At 45.2% G+C, this 17,204-nt stretch overlaps 1 protein-coding gene across 2 annotated transcripts in view; it reads right to left on the bottom strand.

The window, feature by feature from the left end:
* UNC5B (unc-5 netrin receptor B) overlaps window positions 1-17,204 on the bottom strand; it is a 210,756-nt gene that overhangs the window by 47,617 nt on the left and 145,935 nt on the right. For both annotated transcript variants that reach the window (XM_084845531.1, XM_084845530.1), the window contains exons 2-3: window positions 16,422-16,643; window positions 2,763-2,906 (exon numbers count right to left, since the gene is read on the bottom strand). In XM_084845531.1, the coding sequence (XP_084701657.1) occupies window positions 2,763-2,906; window positions 16,422-16,643 (366 nt within the window). The remainder of the gene's footprint in view (window positions 1-2,762; window positions 2,907-16,421; window positions 16,644-17,204) is intronic.

Raw genomic sequence — 17,204 nt, forward strand, 5'->3', positions numbered from 1 at the left:
CAAGGTTCTTGAATGGGTGGTTGCCAATCAGCTCCAGACACTCTTGGATGAGGCCGATTATCTAGATCCATTTCAGTCGGGGTTCAGGCCGGGTTTTGGCATGGAAACAGCCTTGGTCGCCCTGTATGATGACCTATGTCGGGAGAGAGACAGGGGGAGTGTGACCTTGTTGATTCTCCTTGATCTCTTAACGGCTTTTGACACCATCGACCATGGTATCCTTCTGGGACGATTGTCTGAGGTGGGAGTGGGAGGCACTGCATTGCAGTGGTTTCGCTCCTACTTGGATGGTCGGCTCCAGAAGGTGGTGCTTGGGGAATATTGCTCGGCCCTATGGATTCTCCAGTATGGAGTGCCACAGGGGTTAGTTCCATCCCCCATGCTATTTAACACCTACATGAAACCGTTGAGTGCGATCATCCGGAGTTTTGGGTGCGTTGTCATCAGTATGCTGATAATACGCAGCTCTATTTCTCCTTTTCATCTTCAGGCGAGGCTGTGGATGTGCTAAATCTGTGCCTGGCTGCGACAATGGACTGGATGAGGGCTAATAAACTGAAGCTCAATCCAGACAAGACTGAGATGCTGTTGGTGGGTGGTTCTTCTGACTGGATGAGGGTGCTCAATCTGTTTTGGATGGGGCTGCACTCCCCCTGAAGGAGCAGGTTCGTAGCTTGAGGGTTCTCCTTGAGCCATCTTTGTCACTTGAGGCTCAGATGGCCTCAGTGGCACGGAGTGCCTTCTACCAGCTTCGGTTGATGGCCCAGCTATGCCCCTATCTGGACAGGGATAACTGGGCTTCAGTTGTCTATGCTCTGGCAATCTCCAAGTTGGATTACTGCAATGCACTCTACCTGGGGCTGCCTTTGAAGGCTGTTCAGAAACTGCAGCTCATGAAAAATGCGGTGGCCAGATTGATAACGGGGACCAGAAGGTCCAAACATATAAGACCGACTCTGGCCCGCTTGCACTGGCTGCCTGTATGTTTCCGAGCCCAATTCAAGGTGCTGGTTTTAACCTATAAAGCCTTACACAGCTTGGAACCACAATACCTGATGGAGTGCCTCTCCTGACACAAATCTACCTATATACTGTACTCAACATCTAAGGCCCTCCTCCGGCTGCCTACACTGAGGGAAGCGCGACAGATGGTGACAAGGGAGAGGGCCTTTTCAGTGGTGGCCCCCAAATTATGGAATGATCTCCCCGACGAGGCCCACCTGGCGCCAACATTGTTATCTTTTCAGCACCAGGTTAAGACCTTTCTCTTCTCCCAGGCATTCAGCAGTATATTATAAGTGTTTAATTGATCCTGGAATGTCTTATGGTTATGGTTGCTTGTTTTGAGATTGTTTGCTTGAAGTTGTTTTAGATATATATCTCTTTTGTGTATATTGTCTGTTCATGTGTTTTTAAATGGTTTTTAATCTCTGTATATTGTATTTTTAATGTTTTTAATCTTTGTAAACTGCCCAGAGTGCTCTGGCTATTCGGTGGTACAGAAATGTAATAATTATTGTTGTTGTTATTGTTATTAATACTGGTAGTTCTCTCAGGGGTTTACAGTAGACCTGCAAGGGTTTCTGACTCCATACTGTTAAACAACAGCAACAACAAAAAGGTTCTTCCCACTAATTAGGCTGCTGAAATTAAGAGAACTGGGGGTGGGGTGGGAGCACAAGTTTACATTTCTGTGAAAAAACTGCAGGCTCAGTTCTCAGTCTGAAAACAAATTCTTGATCTGAGCCATGTGCTCAGGGGCAACCTGTTCCTTAATTCTGCTAGGTGTATGGTTGCCCCTATTTTGCACCTAACTCTAGTTGGTGGACTCTGAGATTCTAGTAAAAAGACCAAAGTTGATCCTGGAAGTCTGAAGTCTGCCCATCCCTGGACTAATTGGACCTTAGTCTGATTCTGGTTCTTCCTACTGCATCATGTGACGGAGACCCTGAACCACAGGTGGGCAACCTGGGATTCTTGGCCTAATTTCAAATGCCCTCTGCAAGTGATCAGATCTGACCTTTGATAAAAGCAATCTCCCCCTCCCGGTAGCCTCATGGGCAGGGAGGAAGAGAGAGAGAAAGGGGTGGTCGAAAGAGAGAGAGAAAAACAGGATAAAAGAGGTGGCCTCACCCACTTTTGTCTCTGGATCCACCCACTGCTGGCATGCAGCCCCCGACAGATTACTCCCAAGGGAATGCTGTCCACAACGGAAAAAAATGTTTCCCACCTCTGCCCTAAACCTTCCCAGTATAGAGGTCTCTGGCAATTTAACAGAACCCTCCCTAAAATTAAAGAAACGTATCTTGCCTCCACCCTCTATTATTAAACACCCAATAAGGCCTGATTTTTGAAGTTCTCATGAACTTGCACTCAGGGAATCTCCTTTTCCACCAGGAGAATGGGGTAATTTAAGTATGTGTGAGTAAAGCCCATTTAAATCCTTAATATAATAAACCAGCGTAGATAAATGATTAGATGAAAATTCCCTTTTAACTTGCTTGTTCGTTTTCAATAAAACTCACCAAGGGAAAATCAACATCAAATTCCTTCTGCTGCCCCATCTCTCTTACTTTCTCTCTCACACAGATGGGCTGATAGTTTGCAGAATGGTGCACATTTGATCAAATATGAACAGCTCCGAGCATATCCCTCTATCTCTGTCCCCCAGCTACGTACACAGGATGCAGTAAGCACCAGGGACAAATGCATGAGATAAGAAAGGACCCACACGAAGAAGGGTAAATGCTTTCAAGACTTACATGCTATGCGGACATAAGCCCGTCGGCTTTTGGTGGTCCCAGCCGAGCTCCATGCCACACACTGACACCAGTAGTCTTCTAAGCCAAAGAGTTCCTCTACCTGCTGTCGAGAGACTTCGATCTGGACTTCTCTTACAAGGAGCCCTGGAACCAGAGAAAAGCAGGAGGAGTGACTGATTATGGGAACCAGGGATACGAGAAGCAGGGAGAGTTGTGCGCATATGAAACAACACCTGTACAGCAGCGCAAAATGCATGCGCAAGCCATCCGTGAGAGAGAAGGGAAAACTGTGACCCAGCACACTGGAAATGAGGCATAGTAGAGCATAACATCTATGCCAGCTTTCCCCAATCTTGCACCCCCCAGATGTGTTGGACTACAACTCCCATTGTCCCTCCTAGCATGGTCGATAGGCATGCTGGCTGGGATAATGGAGATTGTAGTCCAACACATCTACAGGGTGCCAGATTGGGGAAGGCTAATCTATGGCTTTCCCACGCAGGTTCTATTACTATTTATGGAAAGAGTTTTGGCTAGTTTCTGTTAACTGAACTTCATCTAACCCAAGGTCAATCTCAGCCAAGTTGAGTTCTATCCATCACCCAAGGCTCTTGCTTGAAATCAGGAGAAGTCTCTGTGGTACTACAATGGGGCCAGCCAGAGAAGCTTATTCAGTGCCAGGTGCCCACATGTCTGCTCCCCATGGTTGCTTTTGGAAGAGATTCCCCCAAATACATGAAGATAATGTGAAGAACAGAAACGTGCACACCTTTCCCAAAGAGGTTACACAACTCAGCTGACGTCTTCTGCACATCATTCCAACAGCTCCTTGCAACTGGTGGGGACAGGGTTGCAACCGAGAGAATGAGTGTCATCACCACCATTACGTGCTGATAAACTGGAGATGGGATGCTGTGGTGGCAGCACCTGCCTATGCTCCCCCCAGTCCTTCTGCTTCCTCCCACTGGTTGGCAGCATGGGAACTGTGGACTCTTCCTTGCTTGTTCAGGTGTGCGTGTGGGGGCAATGCTAGGTGAAAGGAGTGGGCAACTGTATCTGCCTCGTCTCCCACTCCAGTTGCGCATTTAAAGCTAAACACACACGAAGGGGCCATAACTCAATGGCAGAGGGCAAGTTTTGCATGCAAAAGGTCCCAGGAGCAATCCTTGGCATCTCTAGTTTAAAATGTCTCAGCTAGGAAAGGGACTCTGTTCCAGGGGCAGCGTCCAGAGCACTGGCTAGCCTGCTTGTGCGGCATTCATTTCAGTCGATGTAGCCTGCCGATGCAGACAAAATGCTTGGAGGGGCGCGGCTGACCGCCTATCTAACCTTGATCCTTGCCTGTCTTGGCTATTGACAAGCAGCTGGGGGCTGGGGGTGGGGAATTGACTGGATAGGTATAAAAATTAGTTAACAGCTCTTTATAAGATGGAGTGGTGCCAGTCTTGAAAAGAGGCGGTTGTGTGACCACTTCTTAAGAAAAACCCTTTGGAACTAGGTGACTTTAATAACCACCACCAAGTTGCTAATATCCCCTTCTTGGGCAAGGTCTTGGAGATCGTGGCGGCAGGTCACCTCCAGACACTTTTAGATGAAGCGGATGATCTAGATCCCTTTTGACCTGGCTTCAGTCCTGGTTTGGGCACTACAATGGCCTTGGCCATCTTGATAGATGACTTCTTAGTGGAACAAAGACAGGGCGAGTGCAATGCTGTTGATTCTCCTTGAACTTTCAGTGGCTTTTAATACCATCAGTCATGGTATCTTATTTGACTGGCTCTGCAGGTTGGGTACATGGTAATATGGTGGCTCCACTCCTACCTGTAGAGTTCCAAGAAGTGTCATTGGGGGATTTCTGCTTGGCCCCATTGCAATTGTGCTGTGGGGTCCTGCAAGGCTCCACCTTAACCACCATGCTTTTAAACATCTGTATGGAGCCACTGAGGAAGGTAATCAGGGGATTTTGCCTTGCTACCTGAGTCAGGTGAGACTGTGCTGGTGGCAAACCTGTCTCTGGATTTGGTAATGGGCTGGATGAGGGTCACTAAACTGAGGTTGAATCCCTACAAGATGGGAGGACCTGTGGGTAGGTGGTTCTCATGTCCAAGAATTGGGTGTACAGCCTGTTCTAGGTGGGAAAGAGAGGGGTGTAGCTTGGGGTTACTCCTTGATCCAATCTTGTCACCGAGGCCCAAGTGGCCTTGATGGCTAGGAGTGCCTTTTACCAGCTACGTCTGGTTTGCCAGCTACGACTGTTCCTGGATGGGGATAATCTGCCCACGGAGATTCATGCTCCAGTAATCTTCCAGTTGGATTACCGTAATGTGTTGTATGTGGGGCTGCCCTTGAAGTTGACTCAGAAACTTCAGCTAGTGCAGAATGCAGTGGCCAGGACTATAACCAGTACAGCCAGGTGGGCTCCTATTATACCGTTTCTAAAAGAGCTGCACTGGCTGCGTATTCACTTCCGATCCCAATTCGAGGTGCTAAAGCCCTGAATGGCTTGGCACCCAAATACCTAAAGGAGTGCCTCTTCCTACACCAGCCTGCCTGTGTTTTAAAATAATCGGGGGGGGGGGGCTCTTCTCCAAGTACCACTGATATGTGACAACAAGGAAGGGAGCCTTCTCTGTTGTGGCATCCCAATTGTGTAACACCTTCCCCATAGAGGAGCAACCGGCACCAAAAATAAATTCCTTTTAGTGCACAGGCATTTTAAATTGCTTTATTAAGCTGGTTGAGCTGTGTATTTTGTATACCACCCTGGTATCATAAGATGAAGGGAGAGGTATACAAATATTCTTAATAAATAATAAATGAACAACAAATGCAACTCCCATCATCCCCAGCCAGCATGGGGCTCCGCCCCTTCCCCTCCCTCACACAAGGTACTCCCTAAAATTCTATTTCTAATACATCTAGCCCAGTATTGTCACAACACTGACTGGCAGTGGCTCTCCAGGGTTTCCGGCAGGATTCCTTCCTAGCCCTACCTGGAGATTGAACCTGGGACCTTTTGCATGCAAAGCACGTGTTTGACCACTGAGCAATGGCCCCTCCCCTAGATCTCTCGAAATGGCCAGGAGGCACATGCAGTCCAGGAGAAGGGCCAACTTCTTTTGAAGGCTATTGCCCTTTTAAATTGTCTAGTTTTCTCCTGGAGGAGTTCTTGTTCCACATATTAAAGCCCTGCTAGGACAGATGGTGTCATTTTGTGTGAAAACAAAATCCAACTCAGTCTCGAAGGGTCTTTCATTTTTATTTATTCATTTGTTACATTTACATTCCTCCAAGGAGCCCAAAGCAGCATCCACGATCCTCCTCTTCTCCATCTTATCATCACAACAATTCTGCAAGGTAGATTAGGCTGGTCCAAAGTCACCCATGGCTAAGTGGGGACTAGAACCCAGGCCTCGCCAGTGCCAGCCCAACACTACACCACCCTGGCTCTTTACAGTGTGGGAAAAGATTATCTTCTGGCAGAACTCTGGGAGTAAAGCAGTGTCATCTTAGCCCCCACTTTTCTTTCTTTTCTTTTTTTTAAAGTAAGAGTGAAAGAAGGAAGTTGCAGAAAGAAAGCAGCAAATTGAAGGAGCCAAGAATTTTAGACCACAAAAAACTGAGCACAAACAGGCTCAGGAAAAAAGAAGAAGTTAAAAACATTAAAAAGGAAAGTCATCAAGTGGTAAGAGAGGCTGTTTTTGATCAAATGAGCTTTCCATTGCTGGCGGAACACCAGAGCCACCCAAGGGTGATAACTCTGATAGGGCCATTATCAACGTTCAGCTGTTTTACAAAAGCCGTATTACTATGGGCTAAGCTTTACCCCATTACTCCTTCTGTTTTAGTGCAACCTTAATCACTTCACCGTCACATTAAGAATCACAGCCTCAATTCAGCAAGGCACACAAGCATGCACTTTCATCTTACTGCCTTAATATAGTAAAACCTCACTGCCAATTGTCTACAAATTGCGGACTGGATTCAGCTGCAGTGACAGCAACTGTTTCTCTTGCCTTTCCCATTATGTCGATTGTGTTTCATTTTCAAAAAGAAAAAAAAAAGCAAAGACGCCCACCCACCCCAACACACAAAATCCAATAACTAATGATGGTACTAAAGATATGCATGGGGACTGAAAAGGTTTATGCCCCCCATAAAGATGGCTGCTGCTTTAATGAACATGGTAGGGAGCGGTAGATAAGGGCTGTGACTCAAGTAATGGCTGCCATTTCCTATTGCTTTCCATGGGGCCTGGGAAGCTGCCATCTTATTAATAAGAATAAGCCTCAGAAGCCTTTTTTCTTTGTACTCTGAAGCATCTGCTCAAATTTTAAACTATCAGGACTGGCCCATTCTGTGGGAAAATGGTACATTTGCTCCCTGCCCTTCAAATCACCGCTCTTTTTCAAGCCTGAGCCCAATTAGTTGCTGTGCCCACAAGCATGATCTTATTTTCTTCTCAGGCTCAGCACCCAGTCCAAGACTCAAGTGCTGTGCAGGAGCACATAAGGACTAAGGCTTGGGAGACCTGGGTTCAAACCCCCACTTGGCCACAGAGCTCGCTGGGTGACCTTGGGCCAGATACAACCTCTCAGCTTAAACTACTTATAGGGTTGTTGTGAAGGTAAAATGGGACAGGGAGGAGAACCATGTATATCCCCTTGACCTCCTTGGAGGAAAGGCAGGATATAAATGGAATGAATAAAAAATAAATAAAGGGGAAACAGATTTCAGGGACAGGGAGAGAGACAGGCAAACAGGGAGAGGGATGGGTAGGCAGGCATGTTGTATTAAGGAGATGCTCAGGGGAAGGAAATAATGGTTGGGCAAGCCAAGAATGGGAGCGGCAGAGACAACTCCTCCTCTAAGTCCAGGGTGTATCTCTGGTTAATTTGCACTAAATTGGCAAGGATTCCTGATCAAAATGTTTAACAACAGCAACAAGAAAATAACTCCCTCATCCAGCTGTAAGTTATACTCCTAAAGGAAGAAAGAAGAAAGGTGGGGATAACCAAGAGTGGATTTTTGTCTGGAAGGACAGTGAGCTGCATTTAGTTCTGATACTCAAAACAAATCCCAAGGCCCAGGATCCTTTAGTTCTGAGTGCATGTCTTTTGCACCAGGATTTGGTTGCTGGATGTTGGGGTTCTAGAAAACCCCCCAAAGTAGATTCCACAATCCTGAAGACTGCTCCCGCCCCCTGATCTGGGCCACCCATTGCCAGTCGTGCAAACTGAAGGCAAAGACAACAAAGCACTCCTTGAATTTCAATCAGAAATGGTGAGATGTGTGTAAGTGCTCTACTCTGAATCCTTTGATAAGGATGCCATGCCAGGCAGTGAAAGATAAGAGCCAGTGATATAGTGGTTAGGGTGTTGGACTGAGATTTGGAAGAACTGGGACTCAGAAGCCAAGTGGGTTCTAGTCCCCATTTATCCATGAAGCTCACTGGGTGCCTTTGGGCCAGTCAGTGACTCTCAGCCTAACCTACCTCACAGAGTTCTTGTGAGGATAAAATGGAGAGGCGGAGGGTCATGTAAACCTCCTTCAGTTCTTTGCAAGAGGAAAAAAGGTAGGATATAAATGTAACAATAAGTAAATAAATTGATAAATATAAGTTGTGAACTTATCTGAATACTAGCGGCAGTTACGCTATATCTGACATAGCTAAGGGGGCTGGTACTCCCCCCGCAGCTATAGACAGTACACTCCCCCACTGTACTGCTTCTCTGAATCACATCTTAACATGTCTGGCTCCTTTAGCTGGTGTGACAGTAACACAGTCGGGACTGCAGGAATGTGTGGCAAGTGATCTCCTGGGATATTAAAGCCTCCTTGCCTGTTGCAAATCTATTTGCTATTCATGCTGGCAACTTCCATCCTAATTAAATAATTTAGTCCTCAAAGCCATTTAATATGGACTTTTGCACGAGTACAACAGTGCGGCATGGACCTCTTTAATGGAAGCTTTAATTATAGCTATATATTCATACAGTTTTTGATATATATATATACACACACACACACACACACACATACATACAAAAAGAAGGGGAACCCAACAAATGAGAGAAAAGAGTCTCAACTGTCTATTGGTAACAGTTACATATCTTACAGTCACTTCTCAATAATGAAAAAAATGTGATGGGGCCCAATTCATACCATGGCTCATTCTTCAAAAATCACCACTCAGGATAGACATCTATCCTAGAAAATCCCTAACGGCATGCTTAACAAGGTAGGGCAAGAGTGCTGATCTGTGATCTATCTACTCTCAGATAGTCTCTAATCCCTAAAACAGCTCAGGTATCCTGGCAATCCTCTTCAAGATCATCTTGAAAGTTCTGCACGGATTCCTCGGGAAACCATGTGAGTCTGGTCTGTGCTCAGACTGACTATTAAAATGAGCCTGTGTAGAAAGTGGGGGGAATTTATCAAACACGATGCAACCACCCCTCTCTCCCTCACTCCCCAACAGTGCATCTAAGGGCCAAGTCCTGCACTGCATTTGCTCAGGCGTGGAGATTCTCCTAAGAGCATCCCACATGTAAGTATAACGTGAATGTATGACAGATGTTGACTTTGCCCCAATCAGCTTTTGCACTGCAGGTCTCCAGGGTAGTTCCAGATTCATGGGTGAATAGGGAACATGCCTCTGCTTACAGCAGGGGTGCAGAACCTCAGGCCTGGGGGCCAAGCCCAGCCAGCCAGAGTTCACCCTGGGGAGCTGTTTTAGAGTTCTGACTGACCACCACTGGAATGCAGCCCCTGAAAGCTTCTCCAAAATGGACTTTGGCCCTCAGGGTAAAAGAGGTTTTGCTCCCCTGGCTTACAGCTTCAGAACCAAATCGTTTAAACCTGTTCACGGAGGAGATTCAGAGCCAACCACTGGCTCCACTGCCCAAAGCCATCCCCACAGCTACTTTCCTCCGGCTGTTGCTCAAGTGGCTATCACCACTCAACTTTCATTTCAACGGGCGCATATGGACTTGCCCTTACAAATGGCCACTTCAATATACAAATAAGGCAGAACTCTCACAATCGTACTAGGCAGACACTTGTACTGGGTGCACGTATGTTTGTGTGAGCGTAAAAATAAAAGCGGCGACAGCAAACGCATGAAAATTGGAAGCCGTCTTATACTGAGAGGGATGGAGCTCACAATTTTGCCGGTTAGAGATGTGTGGTGCATAATGTCACGTCAAATACGGTCTGACCCATTTCCCCCTGCCAAAGTGACCTTATGGGGAAATCCAGATCTAAGAACAGGAAAGAAAACGTTTCTGTGATGGGCCTGGGCAGATAAAACAATATTTACTCTGGATCAGTTATTGGGTATTGATGATGAGTTTTTGTCTTTTCAAATATATTTGATTTGCCTGCTATAGCTGAAGGGCAGTATTTGCAACTGAAATATTTGTTTGTTATCTAGATTCGGTCCTGCTGCTTTTACTGCCTCAGAGTCTCCTTTTCTATTGGAAACACTTACTGAAGCTGACCAGGCATATCAACCCACGATTCATGTTTATAAATACTTATTATCAGTGAATAAGTATGATACACGGGGTCTACAGCAGGAATGGAACAGGGAATTGGAATGTCCTGTTTTGCCTAATCATTCTGGCGTCTATAACTGATATCTCTATAGACCTCCAGTTATGTCTTATTCAGCAAAAACTTTTGTTTTGGGTTTCGTGGAAGCCACAACGTCTCTTTAACAAAGGTTTGTCAAACAAAGTTAACTGCTGGAGGTGTAATGCAGTTAATGCTTCTTTTATGCATATGTTTTGGAAATGCCCAATAGTTGCCTCCTTTTGCGAGGAAGATCTCACATGGATAAACTTTGTACTGGAAAGCCCTTTAATATTTACTGATGTACATGTTCTTTTAAACTATTTACCTGCTTTTTGGAACGTAACACACAGTCAGCGTAAATGGATTTTTCCATTTCCATGGCCATGTTCACATATTACAATAAGTCAGAATTCTGAACAATTCCGGCTCATTGTGAACAACCCAGAGTGCTGGTGCACATTGCCCAAGCGCTCCTGCTACAAGTGGCTAAAGAAATCGCAAAGCTTCCATCTACAATTTGTTTATAATAACATGCAAACCAGTCCCATCCCAGACAAGACAGAGCCATAAACCAAGAGCAAACCATGACTTATCACTCTGGCTTGTCTGGGGAGAGACAAGCCAGAGTTCCTAGTTCACACGTCACAATAATCAAACCATGGATGGAAGGTCTAGGGTTTGTTAAGCCACTCCTGCTTACAGGAGGAACCATGTAATAGAGCGACGTGTGCCAGCACACTGGCTCATTCACAATAAGCGAGAATTCCTTAGAATTCTGGCTTCTTGTGAGGTGTGAACATGGCCACTCCCTGGCTGCGCTCTCCAGGATTTCAGACAGAAGTCTTTCCTAGCCCTGTCTGGAGATGCTAAGGATTGAACCTGAGACCTTCTGCATGCAAAGTATGTGCTCTACCATTGACCTATTGCCCCTTCCAAACAGAGGGTTGGGGAGGTGCAGTGAGGCACAACAAGGCACAAGGGTGAAGGAAGCAAGTAATGAAATCAGCAACATCCCTCTGAAACCATCAACACTGCCACACCTACTGAATCAAACCTGTCCCCATCCACATTCCTGGTAAGGATGAAATCATCTTATGCAAGATATTTACAGACTAAGTAGTGTCAGATGTTACCAAGAAATGCCGCCAACGTCCTGAAGTCAGTTCCGTAAGTCAGTTCTTGATACTTATTTGTAATGTCCAAAAGGGCATTCTAGGAAATTGAAAGACTATGGGTTGTATCCAATGTTAGTCCTACTTAGAGTAGAAATTGAAATTAATGGGACTTGCATTAGTCATGACTCAAGTAAATCCCATTACTTTCAATGGGTCTAGAAAAGGAACTTTTCTTCAGAAGTCCCTTTGCAGATATTACAAACACCCAACTGAACGTGATTGCGTCTGGGGGTGAAGGAATTTGCTTGTTTCCCTAGGGTGTGAGATTACTCACTGTGGCGGGGGGGGGGGACAGTTTGTGAAATCAAAGATGATTTTATGGGGTCTGACTGGACATGTGACGAAGGCAATGATGACACAATAAGTGACTTTTTGTAAAAACAGTCATACGTTGCCTCTTTCTGTTTTCAGTGCGTGAAAATTCACTGTTTGTCCATAATGAACTTATCAGGCCTAGGTTGTCAGTGTGTCAGCAAGCAGCCATACTAAGCACCTGGGAAGATTTACCATGTACTACTACATTGCTAAAGCAATTAGCATACTAAGGAGCTTTTCTTACTTTCTAAAGAAGCAGCAAATGCCCTCAGGTGGAAACCATACAATGAGCGACCTTGTAATGAGTTCTTAGAGTGAAACCAATAGGAGTAGTTTTAATGGGCAGAAGTTTTCATGCCATTTATAAGTAACTTGCATTGCGCTAAATTTCATCCAAGATTCTATCACCCATTGTTGTTTGCAAGATTTCCTCACTTTAAGAAAAAAAAAAAAAACAACTAATCCAGACCACGTCATTTTCAGATTTCTCCACACCTTTACGAAAAGGGATCTGTAATATTCTTCAGAGTTGTTCAGGGCGGTTAACGAGCCACACTACATGGTTAAGAAGCCACCCTGGCTACCACCCTGCAGAAAACGTGCTGCATTGTCATTTAATGCCATTTCAAGGGGCATTCTGTCCCAAGATCGTGGCTGAGCTGCTAAGAGGAGGGATGCCATCAGCTGAAGTGGTGGCAAGTTACTTTTTTATTTATTTTATTTATTTATTGCATTTACACCCCGCCTTTCTCCCTCTCGCAAGGAACTCAAGGCGGCTTACATTATCCTCCTCCTCACCGTTGTATCCTCACAACAACAACCCTGTGAGGTAGGTTGGGCTGAGAGTCTGTGACTGGCCCAAAGTCACCCAGTGAGCTTCCATGGCCAAGTGGGGACTAGAACCCGGATCTCCTGGCTCCCAGTCCGTCACTCTCACCACTACACTACACTGGCTCTCTTTTATTATTCTCTTTTATTATTCTCTTTTATTAGAAAGAAAGAAAGAAAGAAAGAAAGAAAGAAAGAAAGAAAGAGGGAGGGAGGGAGGGAGGGAGGGAGGGAGGGAACTACTAGGTCACATCATATTTAGAGGTGAGACTGAAAAGTTCTTAAAATCTGCCTGGCCCACAAGATTTTATTTTATGTTATTTTTGAATTGCCCTTTGGCCCATATATAGGGACCCCAAGGCAACTTACAGATTAATCCAATCTTGGGGAGGTTTCACTTCACTCCACCTCAAACTGGAGAAAACTCTGGCCCAGGGTCATTTCATTGCAACAACTTTAGTATCGAAGAACGTTTAAACTGAGACCTACCAGAATGTTTCATTGCTGCCTCACCAGGTCTAGCTTGTGTGTAAAGACAGAGCTTGAATCTTAAATAAAACCTGAGTGAGAATTACTCCAGGTTCTAGTACCCTAGAACTGTTAGGAAAATGTGGAGTGAACTTATGAACGTCACAGCATACATTATTGTATTTCAAGAAGTGTAAGACCATCTCTCCTGCCTCAGGATCAAAGGCCCACTTAGTTGATCACCCAGTTTCCACCAGGGGAAAATCAGATGCCTCTTGGAAGCCCACAACCAAGGCAGGGAGGTAAAAAAAAACAGCCCTGGCTTTGGACCAAGTCTGTCCTGTACAGATGTATCCCCTTTCCATGACTATACCAGGGACTCCAGGGCTTGAATCAAGAACCTCAGTATCTGAAGGTGGGACATATCCTGCTGAGTGACTGTGGTCTTTGACCTGAGTAAACAAGTCTGACAGCCAAAAAACATGTCACACTAATCATGTAGCATCTGGCTTAAACCTCCCTCTCCATCCATTTTTTCCCCTTTCTCTTGGTGTTCTGGGGTATTTTTCTACCCCGCAACATTTTGTATTTCTTCCTCTGGTGAGGTAAATGTTCCCAAATAAAACCTTATCGTTTGTGCTAACCTACAGACATCCAGAGTACTTAAGCCTGCTTCCCTGCTTTCCTTGGAAAATCCATGGGACATTTTTATATCTCAGGTATGTTGTCTGGCTTTTGGTACATAAAGCCACCCCAATGGCAAAATCAACAGATTCTTGGGATATTCTATGCTTCATGTCCGGGGAGTTTTCCAGAAAGAAAACAGTAAGTGGTAAGAGGCTGAAATTTGAACAGATTGTGCAGGTGACAGAAAACAAGGATGTCATGGGAGAATTTTATTTTAGGTCTACTTCTGTGTAACTTCTGCAATGAAAAGTGCATTTGGGGTAACCCTTTAAGCCACTCCATTTTAGCAGGGTTAAACTAGACTAAGGTGCCATTTCTTAAGGCACTGATCAGGTGTGGACTTAATTCACTTGAACTGTGTTTGAACTAGCATGAGTTTTTGAGGATCTGTCAATTACAAAGCCAAGGACATATCCAGACAATCATGTAAAATGTGGGGAAGCTTGAGGTATTTGCTCTTGGTGAATTCTGATACCAACTTCCCTGATCCGCACTGCCTGGATTAATGTGGATTTATCCTTAGGATTTTGCACCATCCCAATTTTTGTGCAGCAACTCCTGGCTCAAAACATAAACCAAAATCCATCTAAAATGTAATTTTAGGATAAAATAGATTTAGAAAACCATAATTTTGAGATAAAATATATTGAGAAATGTGTAGTTTGTGCAAAAATACGTTTGAAAATACATATTTAAATATGAATTCTCATGCACATGGTTTGTTTTTTTTAAACCACAATCTATCAATCGAAAGAAAGCTCAAGGAGTTCTCAATGGATTGGCAGATAGCACTCATGGAAAAGTTTACACACCACAGCAGACTAATCAGAGGAATAGCAAAGCAGGACTTATTTTTGGTCACAGAGTTTCAATTTATATCATACATCAATACATCAGTCCCCCTGATTTTATCTGCCTGCAATTCATTCTTCCTTTCAGAAAGATTCCTTCATGGGATTAAAGCACTCTTGATGGTTATTAGAATTGTATAGAACAGCCTTCCCCAACCTGGTTCCCTTCAGATGTGTGGTACTACAAATCTGATGAAATGGCCACTGGCCATGCTGGCTGGGGATGGTGGGAGCTGTAGGCCATGTTGACTAGGGGTGATGGGATTTGTAGTCCAACACATTTGGAGGGCACCAGGTTAGGGAAGTATGGTATAGGGCAATTAATTTTTAACTGTATTGTCATCCTGGAAATTAGACACATGTATAATAACAGGAAGCAGCCAATCTGCAATGTACATGTTATAATCTTTTGTTGTGTTTGTTTATGTTATTGTTATAATGATTATAATTATTTGTTAAAATTCAATTATTTTTATATAGCAAATTAATAAATGGACTTATGAATGAACACATGCAAACTGACACGGAGCAGAAATAAACCCCATCCATCCATCCATCCATCCATACATACATCCATCCATCGATAGTGCACTTCTGCTGAAGTGATTTGCAAACGTTCTACCACGAGGAAGCACTTTCCACATCCATCTGCCTGCCAAAGGATCTTTGGGAATTGCAGAGGAGTGTAGAATGGCCATGGCTCAGTGTGATAGAGCACATGCTTTGTATGCAGAAGGTCCCAGGTTCGATCCCCAGCATCTCCAGGTAGGGCTGGAATAATTCCTGCCTGAAATTCTGGAGAGCTGCTGCCAGTCAGTGTTGACAATACTGGACTAGTTGGACCCAGGGTCTGACTCAGTGTAAGGCAGCTTCCTGTGTTCCTGTGAATGTTCAAGGGTGCACACCCTGTTCAGAGAGAGTGCTGACCAGGCCAAACGATGAGCTGAGAGTGTCCCGTACAACACACTTAATTCCCTTGTGGCTGCACTTTGCAGGGGGCAACGCTGGTGGACGAGCCACCTAGTAGCGAAGCTTGTCCACCATTACTGGTCTTCTCATAGAAGAACCTCTGATAATGTTCCAGGGGAACGCACCTTGAAAAATCAATGCTCTATTGCAGTGTTCCCCCTATGAGCAATCTTCCCACAATCCCATTGGATAAGAGACAGACAGGGAGAACTTTTGTTTTGGAGCCTTTGTTAGTTTTAATTCCCTGCTATCAAAAGCAAGGAAATCAGAGGCAAGCAAGTCAAAGGCCGTGTGTGTGTGTATCTATTTCTGTGTATACATATAATTTAACACAGGGGACATGCTCTGCAGCAGGGGTGCAGAACCTCTCTCAGCCTAAGGATGGGGGTGCAGGTGGAGCTCCATTCCAGGGGTGGCTGGACCAAAATACCAAGAATACCAGCCTATTTTAGCTGAAAGCTCTTACTGCTCGTAACTAAGCCTCATGGGAGGCATTTCAACCTTTTAGAACGGGGAAAAAACTGCACAAAAGCTGGGAAAACACCAAACGATGAGTGGGTGGGGGGAAGGGCCAGAGCCAGGGGAACGGGCCAGATTTCACCCCTGGAGGGCTGTATTTGGCCCCCGGGTCTGACGTTCTGCACCTCTGCTCTGCAGCATATGCTTCAATGGGAATAAGCCCAGGGGATATCCCATGGATGTAAAATATCATGCTAGAACTGGCTTAAAGAGAGGAAGGGTGGTGGAGGAGGACATAAGAGATGGTCTAATCCTCAAAGGCTTCTCACCAGTGACTTCATCCAAGCTCTCCTTTGTGAGATGATCGTTCTGATTCACCCACTCGCCGTTGCACTTAAAGTAGATCTGGGTGGCAGGGTTGGCTCTGCAGATCAGCTCTACGGGCTTGTTCTTCACAATGTAGGCATCTTGCGGCTCCAGTAGGAAGTGGGGAAGGGACTCTGCGGGGGCTGATGGGAAGGAATCTGGAAGCACTTCGCCATACTCGATCCCTACAATGAAAGGAGGAGAAGTGTGAAGAACACACACACACCCGCTCTACATACTTCAAGCAGTAATGCACACCGCATAACCCAATATCGGTCCTTGGTTTTAAAAGAATGCCAGACTGCCAACAACTTTTCTCTCGTGAATGTTGACTTCTGGTGAGTTGCAAATTCCTTTGTGCAGGCTGAAAAATGAACGATCTTTCTTATTCTTGCCACCACCACCCCTCTTTGCTACACAATACATTCTCAGTCATTGGCCTGATTCAGCTGCAACAGTCTCAGTCCAATAAACCATGGCTTGTGAGCAAGGATTGTAGTCAGGCTTTAAACTGCTGTTTCCCAATTTGGATGTAACAGGAAACCAGATCAGCAAACCCTGCAAGCAGTGCATTAAGGCATGCAAGAGATGGAAAAAAGGAGAACAGAGTGGGAACAGCGCTCATTCTCAGTCTGGCTAGGCGTGGTTTACTGGACAAAGAGCATTACATCTGCACCAGGCCGCTGTCACTTTCATGTTAAGGGCTCCAGTCCTTCACAGAGATGCAAGCAAGGAAATGCACTTCT

Source organism: Heloderma suspectum, chromosome 3, assembly GCF_057233095.1.
Source record: "Heloderma suspectum isolate Gila_16-S chromosome 3, 16-S_ref, whole genome shotgun sequence".
In the NCBI taxonomy this organism is placed as follows: Eukaryota; Metazoa; Chordata; class Lepidosauria; order Squamata; family Helodermatidae; genus Heloderma; species Heloderma suspectum.